General features: G+C 56.1%; 1 protein-coding gene across 4 annotated transcripts in view; it reads left to right on the top strand.

Annotated features, from left to right (window-relative positions):
* SPTBN2 (spectrin beta, non-erythrocytic 2) overlaps positions 1–12527 on the top strand; it is a 44718-nt gene extending 32191 nt beyond the window's left edge. For all 4 annotated transcript variants that reach the window (XM_017537030.2, XM_017537031.2, XM_037741565.1 and 1 more), the window contains 18 exons: positions 963–1226; positions 3426–3650; positions 3908–3997; positions 4315–4575; positions 4674–4804; positions 5037–5241; positions 6142–6516; positions 7532–7776; positions 7872–8010; positions 8596–8680; positions 8927–9123; positions 9451–9593; positions 9682–9757; positions 9843–9893; positions 10119–10339; positions 10598–10771; positions 11326–11368; positions 11669–12527. In XM_017537030.2, the coding sequence (XP_017392519.1) occupies positions 963–1226; positions 3426–3650; positions 3908–3997; positions 4315–4575; positions 4674–4804; positions 5037–5241; positions 6142–6516; positions 7532–7776; positions 7872–8010; positions 8596–8680; positions 8927–9123; positions 9451–9593; positions 9682–9757; positions 9843–9893; positions 10119–10339; positions 10598–10771; positions 11326–11368; positions 11669–11902 (3159 nt within the window). In that variant the 3' untranslated portion in view covers positions 11903–12527. The remainder of the gene's footprint in view (positions 1–962; positions 1227–3425; positions 3651–3907; positions 3998–4314; positions 4576–4673; positions 4805–5036; positions 5242–6141; positions 6517–7531; positions 7777–7871; positions 8011–8595; positions 8681–8926; positions 9124–9450; positions 9594–9681; positions 9758–9842; positions 9894–10118; positions 10340–10597; positions 10772–11325; positions 11369–11668) is intronic.
* The last annotated feature ends 606 nt before the right edge of the window (positions 12528–13133 follow it).

Here is a 13133-nt window from a genome sequence, read left to right on the forward strand (position 1 = left end):
AAAAAAAAAAAAAAAAAAAAAAACTGTGCGCAGGGGTCCCATGGAAGAAGAGGTGGGAGAGAAGCCCTGCAAAGCCCTGACCACCAATGCGTGTGCTTTGAAGTGTAGATTGTGCTCAAGGTTGTGAAGCTGCCCAAGCAGTGCTAGCCTTTGATGCCCTTCATCCTGCAAGGCCACCTGCAAAATGGCTGGAAGGCAGTGTCTGGGTACCCCTAGAAGCAAACCCTGAGACAGTGGTTCTAGGGAGGTGATCCTGGGAAGCATCAGTAGGGCAGTGGAATGATGAGGAGGGACGGAATTCATGCCAGTTACCCCCATGGGCAATGGGAACCCAACCCTCCTGGGGCACTCCGGGGATAGTATAGATAGAACACAGAACACAGCACTCTCAGCTATGGCGCAAGGATGCTGGGTATTTATCCAGCAGCTCCTTGTCTGTCGCTGGTTGAAGGCTGCTTCTGGGCTTATTAACTCTGGCTCTTCCAATTTGCCTTCCATGCAGTTCAAGAGAGCACAAGTCCCTCACTGCCCCAGACACAAAAATCCTCAAGCAGAAAAGCTGGAAGTGGGGAAACCAGGTGGGACTCACTTGCTGTCATTGAAGTGAAGAGCAATGAGTTGAGAAACACAAAATGATAGTAAATAATTCAAATCAACGTGCAGCATAGCGCCAGAAGCCATGGGCACTGAGGAACCCAGACTAAAGAGAGATTGCAAGGGCTTCTTCGTCGAAATCCTGTTTGAGCTGGGTCTTGAGGAGTGCGGTTCATCAGCAGTGAGGGAACAGCAGTTTAAAAGGGATTTTAAACCTCTGAGAAGAGCATGTCGATGAGAACACACAGGGACTTGGAGTTATTCCCCAAATTTCAGGTCTCTACTGCCCGTAAGGCCCCTGGTCCGCTCTCAGCCTCTGAAGTTCAAGCTAATTTGGGCACTTTTACATTCTCTGTCCTGCAATCCAGGAAGGGCAGGAGCTGACTCTCCAGAAGCCAGAGCTGAAAGCCCTGGTGTCGGAGAAACTGGGGGACCTGCACAGACGCTGGGACGAGCTGGAGACCACCACCCAAGCCAAGGCCCGCAGCCTCTTTGATGCCAATCGAGCTGAGCTGTTTGCCCAGAGCTGCTGTGCCCTGGAGAGCTGGCTGGAGAGCCTGCAGGCCCAGCTTCACTCAGACGACTACGGCAAGGACCTCACCAGCGTCAACATTCTGCTCAAGAAGCAGCAGGTGTGCTGGGGAGCTTTGATGGGGATGGTGAACAGCATAAGAAAGGAGGGGTCTGCAGCTTTCAAGATTTGGGAGGCCAGCTAAGGCCTGGCAGATAACACCTTCAGCAGCATTTCCTAAAGTCATTTCTCTGGGCAGCCAGTATCAGAATCTCTAGGTATATGTCTCAGTCAGGGTTAGAGTTAGGAGACAGACCCACTAATAATTTGAAAACAAGAGCTTCAGTAAAAAGAAGTATTAATTAGTCCAGTCGTGGTGGCTCACACCTGTAATCCCAGCACTTTGGGAGGCCAAGGCAGGCGGATCTCTTGAAGTCAGGAGTTCAAGACCAGCCTGGCCAACATGGTGACCACCATCTCTACTAAAAATACAAAAATTAGCCAGGCGGCGTGGTGCATGCCTGTAATCCCAGCTCCTTGGGAGGCTAAGACAGGAGAATGGCTTGAACCCAGGAGGTGGAGGTTGCAGTGAGCTGTGATGGTGCCATCGCACTCTAGCCTGGGTGACAGAGTGAGATTCCATCTCAAAAAAAAAAAAAAAAAAGTATGAATTAGTAAAAGGTGGTAAAGAGCCTTCTACAGCAGGGGTCAGAAAATTTTTTTCAGTAAAGCACCAGATAGTAAATATTTGGGGCTTCGTGGGTCATAAGATCTCTGTCACAGCCCTTCAACTCTGCCCTTGTAAAAGCAGCTGTGGATTATATGTAAAATAAGGGTTGTGGCCAGGCGTGGTGGTCCACACTTGTAATCCCAGCACTTTGGGAGTGGGCAGATCACTTGAGTCCAGGAGTTTGAGACCAGCCTGGGCAATATGGTGAAACCCCATCCCCACAAAAAGTATAAAAATTAGCCAGGCGTGGTGGTGGCATGTGCCTGTAGTCCCAGCTACTCAGGAGGCTGAGGTGAGAAGATTGCTTGAGCCTGGGAAGTCACAGCTGCAGTGGGCCGTGATGGTGCCACTGCACTCCAGGCTGGGGGGCAGAACAAGACTTGTCTCAAAAAATTTTTTTAAAAAGAGGTGCAGCTGTGGTCCAATAAACACTTTATAAAGATAGGCAGTGAGCTGGACTTGCTGGTCCCTGCTCTAAAGAATGTAGAATGGGGGCTGTGCACAGTGGCTCACACCTGTAATCCCAGCACTTTGGGAGGCCGAGGTGGGCGGATCATGAGGTCAAAAGATCGAGACCATCCTGGCCAACATGGTGAAACCCCATCTCTACTAAAACTACAAAAATTAGCTGGGTGTGGTGGCACGTGTCTGTAGTCCCAGCTACTCGGGAGGCTGAGGTGGAAGAATTGCTTGAACCCGGGATGCAGAGGTTGCAGTGAGTCGAGATTGCACCACTGCACTCCAGCCTGGCAACAGACCGAGACTCTGTGTCAAAAAAAAAAAGAATACAGAATAGGAAGTGTAGGGAGAGCTACTACCTGTGGGATCAAGGAGTCCCCCAGGAAGTAGCAAGATGGCTGAGTCTCAGACCTCCTCAGAGAGGGCAGAGACCCACTGAATGGCCTGGAAATTTTCTGGGGTGTCACAGGCCAGAGCAGGTCTGAAACCAGAAAGCGAAGGCTGGCCAGCAGGAAGTGGCCACTGGAGTGCAGCAAAACTTGCCAGAAAGTGACAGCCACCGGATCTCTTGGACACTGACAGTTGAGCTGTAGGAGGAAGGACAGGACCCTGGAAGGGTGGAACGCCCCTCATCCTCTAGGCACTGTGGTGTCCCTCGACCGCCCTCTGCTGACAAGGCCTAGCATTGCGTCCATTGGCAAAGGAGGAATGTTTACAGGGACCAGTTCCTATGTCTCTAAAGCAGGGCCATGATGGATTGGGGATGAGACCATCAATTGGTAACAGGCACAGTTATCACACTACCATGGATTTTTTATTTCAATCTTTTAGATTCAGGTGTGTGTGTGCAGGTTTGTTATAAGGGTATATCGTGTGATGCTGAGGTTTGGGGTACAATTGAACCCATCACCCAGGTAGGGAGCACAGTGCTCAGGAATTTTTTCAACCCCTGCCTTGGGTTCTTGTGTATATAAAGTTGGAGAACCACTGATCCAGCCTATGAGGGGTTGCTCTCCCTGGGGTGAGCCACCGTGCCAAGCAGCCACAGTGGGCTTGATAGAGACTGGTATCTCTGCTGGGTGTGAAGGCGGAAATGCAGAGCTAACAGGCCCTTCCTCCTCATGGTTGCAGATGCTGGAGTGGGAGATGGCTGTGAGAGAGAAGGAGGTGGAGGCCATCCAGGCCCAGGCCAAAGCACTGGCCCAGGAGGACCAGGGTGCAGGGGAGGTGGAGAGGACCTCGAGGGCCGTGGAGGAGAAGTTCAGGGCCTTGTGCCAGCCCATGCGGGAACGCTGCCAGCGTCTACAGGCTTCTCGAGAGCAGCACCAGTTCCACCGGGACGTGGAAGATGAGATTGTGAGTCACTGAGGCCAAAGACAGCAAGCTTTCCAGCCTCCCTCCTGTATGCTGTGGAGATGCCAGCAGGGCTCTTTTCCCTCTTCTCTTTGGCATTAACAATCTCCCCTCTAGGGAGACTTGGGGATGCCCCCCAGAACTAGAGATGGCTGTTCCCTACACATGCGGCAGCAGCCCCAGGTGTCCCCACTCCCAGTAACCAGTCCCTGGTGCTTGCCTTGCCCTCTGGGCCTCCACTGACCCCCTTTCTCTTCCAGTTGTGGGTGACAGAGCGGCTGCCCATGGCCAGCTCCATGGAACATGGCAAGGACCTGCCCAGTGTCCAGCTTCTCATGAAGAAAAACCAGGTGAGGCAGAGACTGAAGGCAAAAGAGAAGTTCCCAGCAGCCTCCCCAGACTTGGATGTGTGTTTTTTAAGACCAGGCCCCACCTCCATGTTGAGTGCAGTCCTGGCTTCAGTGGCTCTCTCTCCTCCCTCCTTGGGAGGGTGGGTCCTCTCAGTGGGAGAGAATGAGGGCTGAGGGGCATTACCATCGCATTCCTGGGCTAGGAGAGGAAGCAGAGGACCCAGACAGGAGAGAGGCACAGGGGTGAAGCGTGGTCTCCGGGAGCATGTGAGGCTGGGGAGGCCTTTCAGCATTTTCTCTTCTGTGGCCGTGGGCAGACCCTGCAAAAAGAGATTCAAGGCCATGAGCCCCGGATCGCGGACTTGAGGGAGCGGCAGCATGCGCTAGGTGCAGCCGCGGCGGGCCCAGAGCTGGCTGAGCTGCAGGAAATGTGGAAACGCCTGGGCCACGAGCTGGAACTTCGAGGGAAGCGACTCGAGGAGGCCCTGCGAGCCCAGCAGTTCTACCGCGATGCTGCTGAGGCAGAGGCCTGGATGGGTGAGCAGGAGTTACACATGATGGGCCAGGAGAAGGCCAAGGTGAGGGCCAGGGCAGAGCCTGGGGTGCGTGGCCAGTTCTGCCCTCCCCCAACCCACTTCCTGATGTCACTGTCCCCTCCCACCATCCCTTCCCCCAGGATGAGCTGAGTGCCCAGGCAGAGGTGAAGAAGCACCAGGTGCTGGAGCAAGCCCTGGCCGACTACGCACAGACCATCCACCAGCTGGCGGCCAGCAGCCAGGACATGATTGACCGCGAGCACCCAGAGAGGTGGGCCCACTGGCAGCCTGGCTCAGCCTTGGGGAGGAGCCGGCTGCAGGAACAGGAAGGTGCGGGGAATGTGGAGCTTTCAGTGCTGTGTGCGTGGAGCCTTCTAGAAAGCTGGAGCTCAGGGATTGGGCAAGCTGTTGGGAAACTCAGAGGGACAGGGCTCCACAGAACAGGATGGAGGTCAGAGCTGCATCCCTTGAGTCCCATGGTGCCTCCCCAACTCTTCCTGCAGCACGCGGATATCAATCCGCCAAGCCCAGGTGGACAAGCTGTATGCTGGCCTGAAGGAGCTAGCAGGAGAGCGGCGGGAGCGCCTGCAGGAGCACCTCCGGCTGTGCCAGCTCCGCCGCGAGTTGGATGACCTGGAGCAGTGGATCCAGGAGCGAGAGGTGGTGGCGGCCTCGCACGAGCTGGGCCAGGACTACGAGCATGTAACTGTGAGTATAGGGAGGGCACCCAGCTCAGATCAACCATGGGAAGAGTGGAGGACCCACGGGGAGACTAGGACCTCATTTCAGGCAGAGCACTGGGGGGAACCGGGCAAGACCAGGCTGGGAAGGCACTGTCCTCCTGGTTTGGAAGTATGTGATTTGAAGAGGCCGGGCATGATGGCCACACAGTGGCTCACACCTATAATACTAGCACTCTGGGAGGCTGAGGTGGGAGGATTGCTTGAGTCCAGGAGCTCAAGACCAGCCTGTGAAACATAGTGAGACCCCATCTCTACAAAAAAAAAAAATTTTTCATTAGCCAAGCATGGCAGTACATGCCTATAGGCACACCTACTCAGGAGGCTGAGGTGGGAGGATCTCTTGAGCCTGGGAGTTCGACACTGCAGTGAGCTGTGCTCATGCCAGTGCACTTCAGCCTGGGCAACAGTGCAAGACCCCCTCGCTAAATACATATATACACACACAATTTGAAGAATTGTGCAGAAAGGATACATGAAGCTGAGCTGTGGCAAGGGCAAATAGGAAATTATCATTCAAGCTTTTTCACCAGAATTCAACAAAACAGGGTGCGATCCCTGCCACAGTTCAGGGGCTTGGACCCTCAGTGGTACAGAAATATGGACCATAGTTAGGGTATCCATGTCTGAGGCCTGAGGGTCCCAAGCATCTCAAAACAGCTTTGCTGGGGATGGAGGGAGTCCATCAAATGTAGGGTCAGTGGGAAGTGGCTATACCTGGTCCTTAACCCGAGGGAAGAAACCTGTCCTGCCCCCTGGCCGGGGGAGAGAGGTGGGATCTGAGTTTGGAGTAGAAGATTCGCTCCATCAGGCAGGGACCACATCCCCAGCATCATGGCATGGTCTGTCCATCTGCTTCCTTTACCAGATGCTCCGAGACAAATTCCGAGAGTTCTCCCGAGACACGAGCACCATTGGTCAGGAGCGTGTAGATAGTGCCAATGCTCTGGCCAATGGGCTCATTGCAGGGGGCCATGCCGCACGGGCCACCGTGGCCGAGTGGAAGGACAGTCTCAACGAGGCCTGGGCTGACCTGCTTGAGTTGCTGGACACACGGGGTCAGGTGCTGGCCGCGGCGTATGAGCTGCAGCGCTTTCTGCACGGGGCACGCCAAGCCCTGGCACGGGTGCAGCACAAGCAGCAGCAGCTTCCAGACGGGACTGGCCGTGACCTCAACGCCGCCGAGGCCCTGCAGCGCCGACACTGTGCCTATGAGCACGACATCCAGGCCCTCAGCGCCCAGGTCTGACCCAAGCATGAGGAAGTAGGGGAGGCTTAGAGGAGGCCATGGGGGATATGCCAGGGAGGGTTCTCAGGAGCTAGGGCAATGCTTAGAAATGCTGGGAGGATGTCCCCCTTTGGAGGGCAATTTCGAGATGAAGAAATTGCACCAAGAAAAATCTCTGGTTGGCCTGGCACAGTGGCTCATGCCTGTAATCCCAGCACTTTGGGAGGCCAAGGCGGGCAGATCACCTGAGGTTGGGAGTTCAGGATCAGCCCGACTAACATGGAAAAACCCCGTCTCTACTAAAAATACAAAATTAGCCAGGCATGGTGGCATATGCCTGTAATCCCAGCTACTTGGGAGGCTGAGGCAGGAGAATCACTTGAACCCGGGAGACGGAGGTTGCAGTGACCTGAGATAGCACTATTGCACTCCAGCCTGGTCAAGAGTGAAACTCCATCTCCAAAAAAAAGAAGAAAAAAGAACATCTCTGGCAGGGGACATCTAGTGTATTCACACTTTTAATGACAAGCCCCCTTCAGAGTGATGTCTTCAGGGGTTCCCAGCAGCCAGGAGACTCTTCATGCTGCTCTGAATTTGCCTGTTGGTGCTTCCCAGGCTTGAGCTCTAGGCCCACACTCAATAAGCACAGATCCTTCCCTCAACCACTGAAACCCATCAGCCACCTCCCCCAATCAGCCTGGCCTGAATCCCCTCTTCAGGCTAAGTGTCTCGTTCTAGCAATCTCCAAGGTCCTTCACATCCTAGACAGGCTTCTGAAAAGTTCAACTGGCCAATGGCCCTTTTCCAGACCCTTCCCCCAGTTAAGCCCAGGTGCCCAGATGAGACCTGACAGGGCAGAGTGTGTCCAGGCACCTGCCTTCATCTTTCCCTGCACACCCGCCCTCTGGCTCCTCCCCCTGCCTCTTTGGCTGTGAGGCAGGCAGGAGGTGAGAGCAGCAGCCAGGACTGAGGCAGGCTGCAGCTCCTTGGAGTCCCCTGCGCTGCCTGACTCTGACCCTGGGCCCTACAGGTCCAGCAGGTGCAGGATGATGGCCATCGGCTCCAGAAGGCCTACGCTGGAGACAAGGCCGAGGAGATCGGCCGCCACATGCAGGCCGTAGTGGAGGCCTGGGCCCAGCTTCAGGGAAGCTCTGCCGCCCGTCGGCAGCTGCTGCTGGACACCACGGACAAGTTCCGCTTCTTCAAGGCTGTGCGGGAACTGATGCTCTGGATGGATGGGGTCAACCTGCAGATGGATGCCCAGGAGCGGCCCCGGTGAGAAGCCCAGGACCCAAGGCCGCCATGGGTTGTGCGGCTGGGAGGTGATGGGGCTATGGGCAGCGGATGATGCTGTTTCTGCCTTCTCCCAGGGATGTGTCCTCCGCGGATCTAGTCATCAAGAACCAGCAAGGCATTAAGGCAGAGATAGAGGCCCGGGCGGATCGCTTCTCCTCCTGTATCAACATGGGGAAGGAGCTGCTGGCCAGGAGTCACTATGCAGCTGAGGAGGTGGGTGAGGCCTGGGAGGCTCGGCCATCCTCACTGTAAAGCGCTGAACACTGACTTCTCGGCGGCTTTTTGCTTCCTCTCATTCTCTCTTTGCAAGAAATCTTTCATTCTCTCCCCTCAGTGCTGTTCAGGGGTTTCCCACATTCTGGAAATCTCTCCCCAGATCCGGCAGCCTCTTGACATCAGAAATCACTGGTCCTGGGCTGGGTGCAGTGGCTCATGCCTGTAATCCCAGCACTTTGGGAGGCCTAGGCAGGTGGATCACCTGAGGTCAGGAGTTTGAGACCAGCCTAGCCAACATGGTGAAACCCCATCTCTACTAAAAGTACAAAACTTAGCTGGGCATGGTGGTGGGCACCTGTAATTCCAGCTACTCAGGAGGCTAAGGCAGGAGAATTGCTTGCACCCAGGAAGCAGAGGTTGCAGTGAGCTGAGATTATGCCCTCTCACTCCAGCTTGGGCAACAAGAGGGAAACTCTGTCTCAAAAAAAGAAAAAAAGAAATTGCTTATCCTCCTGAATGACTCCCCCGGGGCCCTGGAAAGACCTCACATCCTGGTGCTAACTCACATCTCTGCCCCTCCAGATCTCAGAGAAGCTGTCTCAGCTGCAGGCACGGCGCCAGGAGACAGCTGAGAAGTGGCAGGAGAAGATGGACTGGCTTCAGCTGGGTGAGCCGCTGAGGGGGCCCCAGGCCCTGTGGGGAATGGGGGGCATTCTGCGCCCTGTGGTTTCCAGAGTAGGTGAGACCAGGATCCCTGGGTGTGGAACTCAGAATGCTCAACCTTGGCAATGCCTGGCACAGCTCTGGAGCAGTAGCTTTCTCTGTGTCCCTGTTCTTGAGGTTGCCATGGCCACTGTGCCCTGCCTGTGCCCACTCTGACCCACCATCTTCCTGTGACCCCTGATCCCACCAGTTTTGGAGGTGCTCGTGTTTGGAAGAGATGCAGGGATGGCAGAGGCCTGGCTGTGCAGCCAGGAGCCGCTGGTGCGCAGTGCTGAGCTGGGTTGCACGGTCGACGAAGTGGAGAGCCTCATCAAGCGGCACGAGGCCTTCCAGAAGTCGGCAGTGGCCTGGGAGGAGCGATTCAGTGCACTGGAGAAGCTTACCGCGGTGAGGGACACAGGACCCCAGATGCCCACCCCAACCCACTCCCCGGTGCTTACTCCTGCTTGGAGAAGACACGTCTTCTTCTCCCACTGCACTAGCAGCCCCCAGATGTGAGCTGAGAGTGCCGTTGTCCCCGCACCTTTAGGAGGCATAGTTCCACTGGGTGATGCTGAGACACCCTCTCCCGCTTTCTTATCCCCACCATCTTCTCGAGTTCTGTTCTCCTTTTATCATATTTCATCAAACGCGAGTTGAGACTTCAGCTCTCCCTGTCTCCCTGGCCCTCTTACATGAGACCTTCTACACACTGAATGCAGCATTTTTTGACAGCTAGAGGAGCGGGAAAAGGAGCGAAAGAGAAAGAGAGAGGAGGAGGAGCAGAGGAAACAGCCGCCTGCTCCCGAACCCACAGCCAGTGTGCCTCCAGGGAACTTGGTGGGCAGCCACACAGCTCCTGACACCACCTGGGACGGGTGAGAGCCGGGACGCCTGGGGTAGGAGGAGGAGGCTGAGCCCAAGCCACCCAGGGACTAATGACTCTGTTGATTTTGGTCATCCCAGAACCCAGCCGCGGCCACCGCCATCCACGCAAGCACCCAGTGTAAATGGAGTCTGCACAGATGCAGAGTCCTCACAGGTGACCCCACTCTCCCCCTGCGCCCCCATCGGAGCCATAGCCCCCCTACCACCACACATCCTCTTACAGGTTCTTGTCCTTGCAGCCCCTGCTGGGACAACAGAGACTTGAGCAGAGCAGCTTCCCTGAAGGGCCGGTGAGTTCCCCTGCAAGTGTGGGTGTCATTAACTGGGAGGCAAAGGGACCAAAAGGGGCGGTGAGCTGGGGTGAGGCAGTACTGGGGATGGGATGGGAGAGGGCAGAGGCTCACAGGCAGCTTGGAGGCAGGAAGATCAACTCCTGGACACGGAGCTAGCTTCCTGGTACCCAGGTTAGGGATCTTGCGTCCCATCCGTTGACACTAACACTGATCTTCCCCCAGGGACCTGGTCCAGGGGACGAAGCCAATGGGCCCCGGGGAGAGAGGCAGACCCGGACTCGGGGCCCGGCCCCGCCTACGATACCCCAGAGCAGGTCCACTGAGTCAGCCCATGCTGCCACCCTGCCACCTAGAGCCCCAGAGCCGTCTGCCCAGGAGCAGATGGAGGGGGTGCTGTGCCGCAAGCAGGAGATGGAGGCCTTCGGGAAGAAGGCTGCCAACAGGTACCGCCTCTCCAGAGCCTAGCCTCTGAGGGGACTTCCCCAGAACCTCTGCCCAGGTAGAGGGAGGGATGCCCTTTAGAGTATGTCTTCTGGGCAAGGGGTAGGACTTGCGATCAGAGCAGGACCTTAGGAGAGGACCAGAGGGTGTGAAGACCATGGGCCTAAAGATGGGAGCAGAACTGGAAGTTCTAGGACACCCAAGAGGGCCCCAGGTTGCACGTGCCACCAAGGCCGGCCAGTCAGCACCATGTCCCGCAGGTCCTGGCAGAACGTGTACTGTGTCCTGCGGCGTGGGAGCCTTGGGTTTTACAAGGATGCCAAGGCAGCCAGTGCGGGAGTGCCATACCACGGAGAAGTGCCTGTCAGCCTGGCCAGGGCCCAGGGCAGCGTCGCCTCTGATTACCGAAAGCGCAAACATGTCTTCAAGCTGGGGTAGGAACAGGGAACGGTTCTCTCGGCATGGGGAGGGGCATTGGGAGTGAACACAGATGAGCCATGAGTCAGTTCTAGAGGGAGGGGTGTTCCCATAAGGAGCCCCTGAGTGGAGTAACCAGGCCAGCCACTTGGAGACTGTGTAGATGAGAGAGGGGGATTCTGGTTGTCTCCCCACCAAAGGGAGCAGGAGAACCAAGACCCAGTCCTGATGGCTGATGACATCAAGGTAAAAAATTACCCAGGGTGGGAAATCCAAAGGCAGGGACATGGCAGGACCTCCAGGGGCCTGTCCCTGCCTCCAGCAAGCAGCTGGAGCAGGAGGCCCAGGCTGGGGCAGAAGTGAGCTCCCTGTACCTCTGTGGCCAGTCGGAAAGGATGTGCTTCTGCACAGTCTGGGGAGCCTGGAAAATGTGCAGAGCGTGTCTGGTCTGGCTTTGAGGGCCACAGCCAGATGCCTCAGCCCAGTGTTGGGTCATGATTGTGCGCTCACCAGCGGCAACTTGGCAGACCTGGAATCTCAGCTCTGCCCTGTGGCCTCTCTCTCCCAACAGCTTACAGGATGGAAAAGAGTATTTATTCCAGGCCAAGGATGAGGTGAGCTGTCCTCTGTGATCCTCTCTGTCCATGCCATTCCAGAACCTTCCAGCTGCAGACTTCCCTTCCTTCCCTGTCCTCCCTCTTTTTCCTGGTCTCATCCTTTGTGGTAAGACAGCATGCTAACCGGATGTGTGTGATGGCCACACCAGGCCGCACTCCCTGTCTAAGCCGGCCGCGTTCTCCTAATGGCATGAAACAGCTCACTTTCTCTTCCTCCTCTTACGCTTCCCTGCTGTCCACTGCGGCCACCCCAGCACAGCGTCCTTGAAGCTGACCAAGGGTTTTTCCGTCCTGCAGGCAGAGATGAGCTCATGGCTACGGGTGGTGAACGCAGCCATTGCCACTGCATCTTCTGCCTCTGGAGAGCCCGAAGAGCCAGTGGTGCCCAGTGCCACCCGGGGCATGACACGGGCCATGACCATGCCCCCAGTGTCACCTGTTGGGGCTGAGGGGCCTGTTGTGCTCCGCAGCAAGGACGGCAGAGAACGAGAGCGAGAAAAACGCTTTAGCTTCTTCAAGAAGAACAAGTAGTCAGCGGGGCAAGGTCCCAGGCCAGCTCCCTCCCTCTGTTCAGGAAACTGCCAGAGACCGTCGACAGGGACCACCCTCTTGTCAGGACAACTGCCTGCTGCTAGGGTCTGTTGCCAAGGTCAGCCCATCACCAGGAACTGTCACTGGGGACAAGTCCATGTTCCCAAGGGCAGCCCTTTTCTTCTGCTGTTTAATTCCAGACCAGTGGTGGAACCCAGGCAACCCCCCTCCCACCCCCGCCAACTTCTCCCTTCTTGCCCCCGCCTTGTGCCTCTGTCCTTCACCACGGTGGAGACAGTGCTGCACCCTCAACATAGGCCATGTGGGGAGTGGCTGCCCCACCTCAGGGTCATTCTCCCGCCACAGGGAGGGCACGAGCCTTCTGCCTTCTGGTTCCTGCCCCTGGGACCAGCCAGGAACCTCTCAGAGATGAAGCAGGCCCTGGGGGCAGGAGTGCCAGATGACACTCAGAGGTGCAGGAGCCTTCCCTCCCCACCCCCACCCTCTGACTCCAGCTGCCACTCAATCTCCAGCTGCTCTCAGTGGCTTCCAAGGTGTGTTTGGGGACAGCCACCGCCTTGAGTCTGGCCAAGGAGGTGATTAAACAGCTCAGCTTCTCTCACTGCCTCTGGGTTTTTTTGCTTTCCTGACCACAGCCTCTCTGCCCAAGCCCATGTCCTCTCCTTTGGTTCTGGTCTCCTGCATCTCATGTTTCCACTCTGCCCCAGCCTCCAAGCTCTTGAAGACTCCAAGCTCTTGAAGTCCAAGCTTCCCGGACTCAGTCTCGCTTCCCTGTGACAGTGACCTCCAGTGTGCTGGGTTGACCAATGCCAAGCCTCTTTTTAGACCAAAGTAGTTCACCATGGGTTGGGATGATGTCAACAAGCAGTATTCATGTTGAAAAGCAATGTGTGACTCCTGGCCTGGTGAACGGTTTTCTTCACTCGTGATTCTCTAAACTGTTTTCAGATTGGAAGACTGGGAAGCACTGTTCCAGCCCCCAGCTAGTCTCAGCTGCTGCTCAGCCCAGGGTTGGAAAGTTGAGTACACAGCAGGGGGGTTACTGCCCCCACTTGCCGTCTGCTCTCCAGTAGATCAAGGAAGCTCAGACAGGGATCAGGGAAGTGGCAGGTTCCAATAAACTGACCAACAGAATGAGAATGAAGTCACCCTGGGAAGCCATGAGGTGACTATAGCCCAGGTGTGTAAATACACACACAGAGGAGAATAT

This window comes from Cebus imitator, unplaced genomic scaffold, assembly GCF_001604975.1.
Source record: "Cebus imitator isolate Cc_AM_T3 unplaced genomic scaffold, Cebus_imitator-1.0 Scaffold102, whole genome shotgun sequence".
Taxonomy (NCBI): Eukaryota; Metazoa; Chordata; class Mammalia; order Primates; family Cebidae; genus Cebus; species Cebus imitator.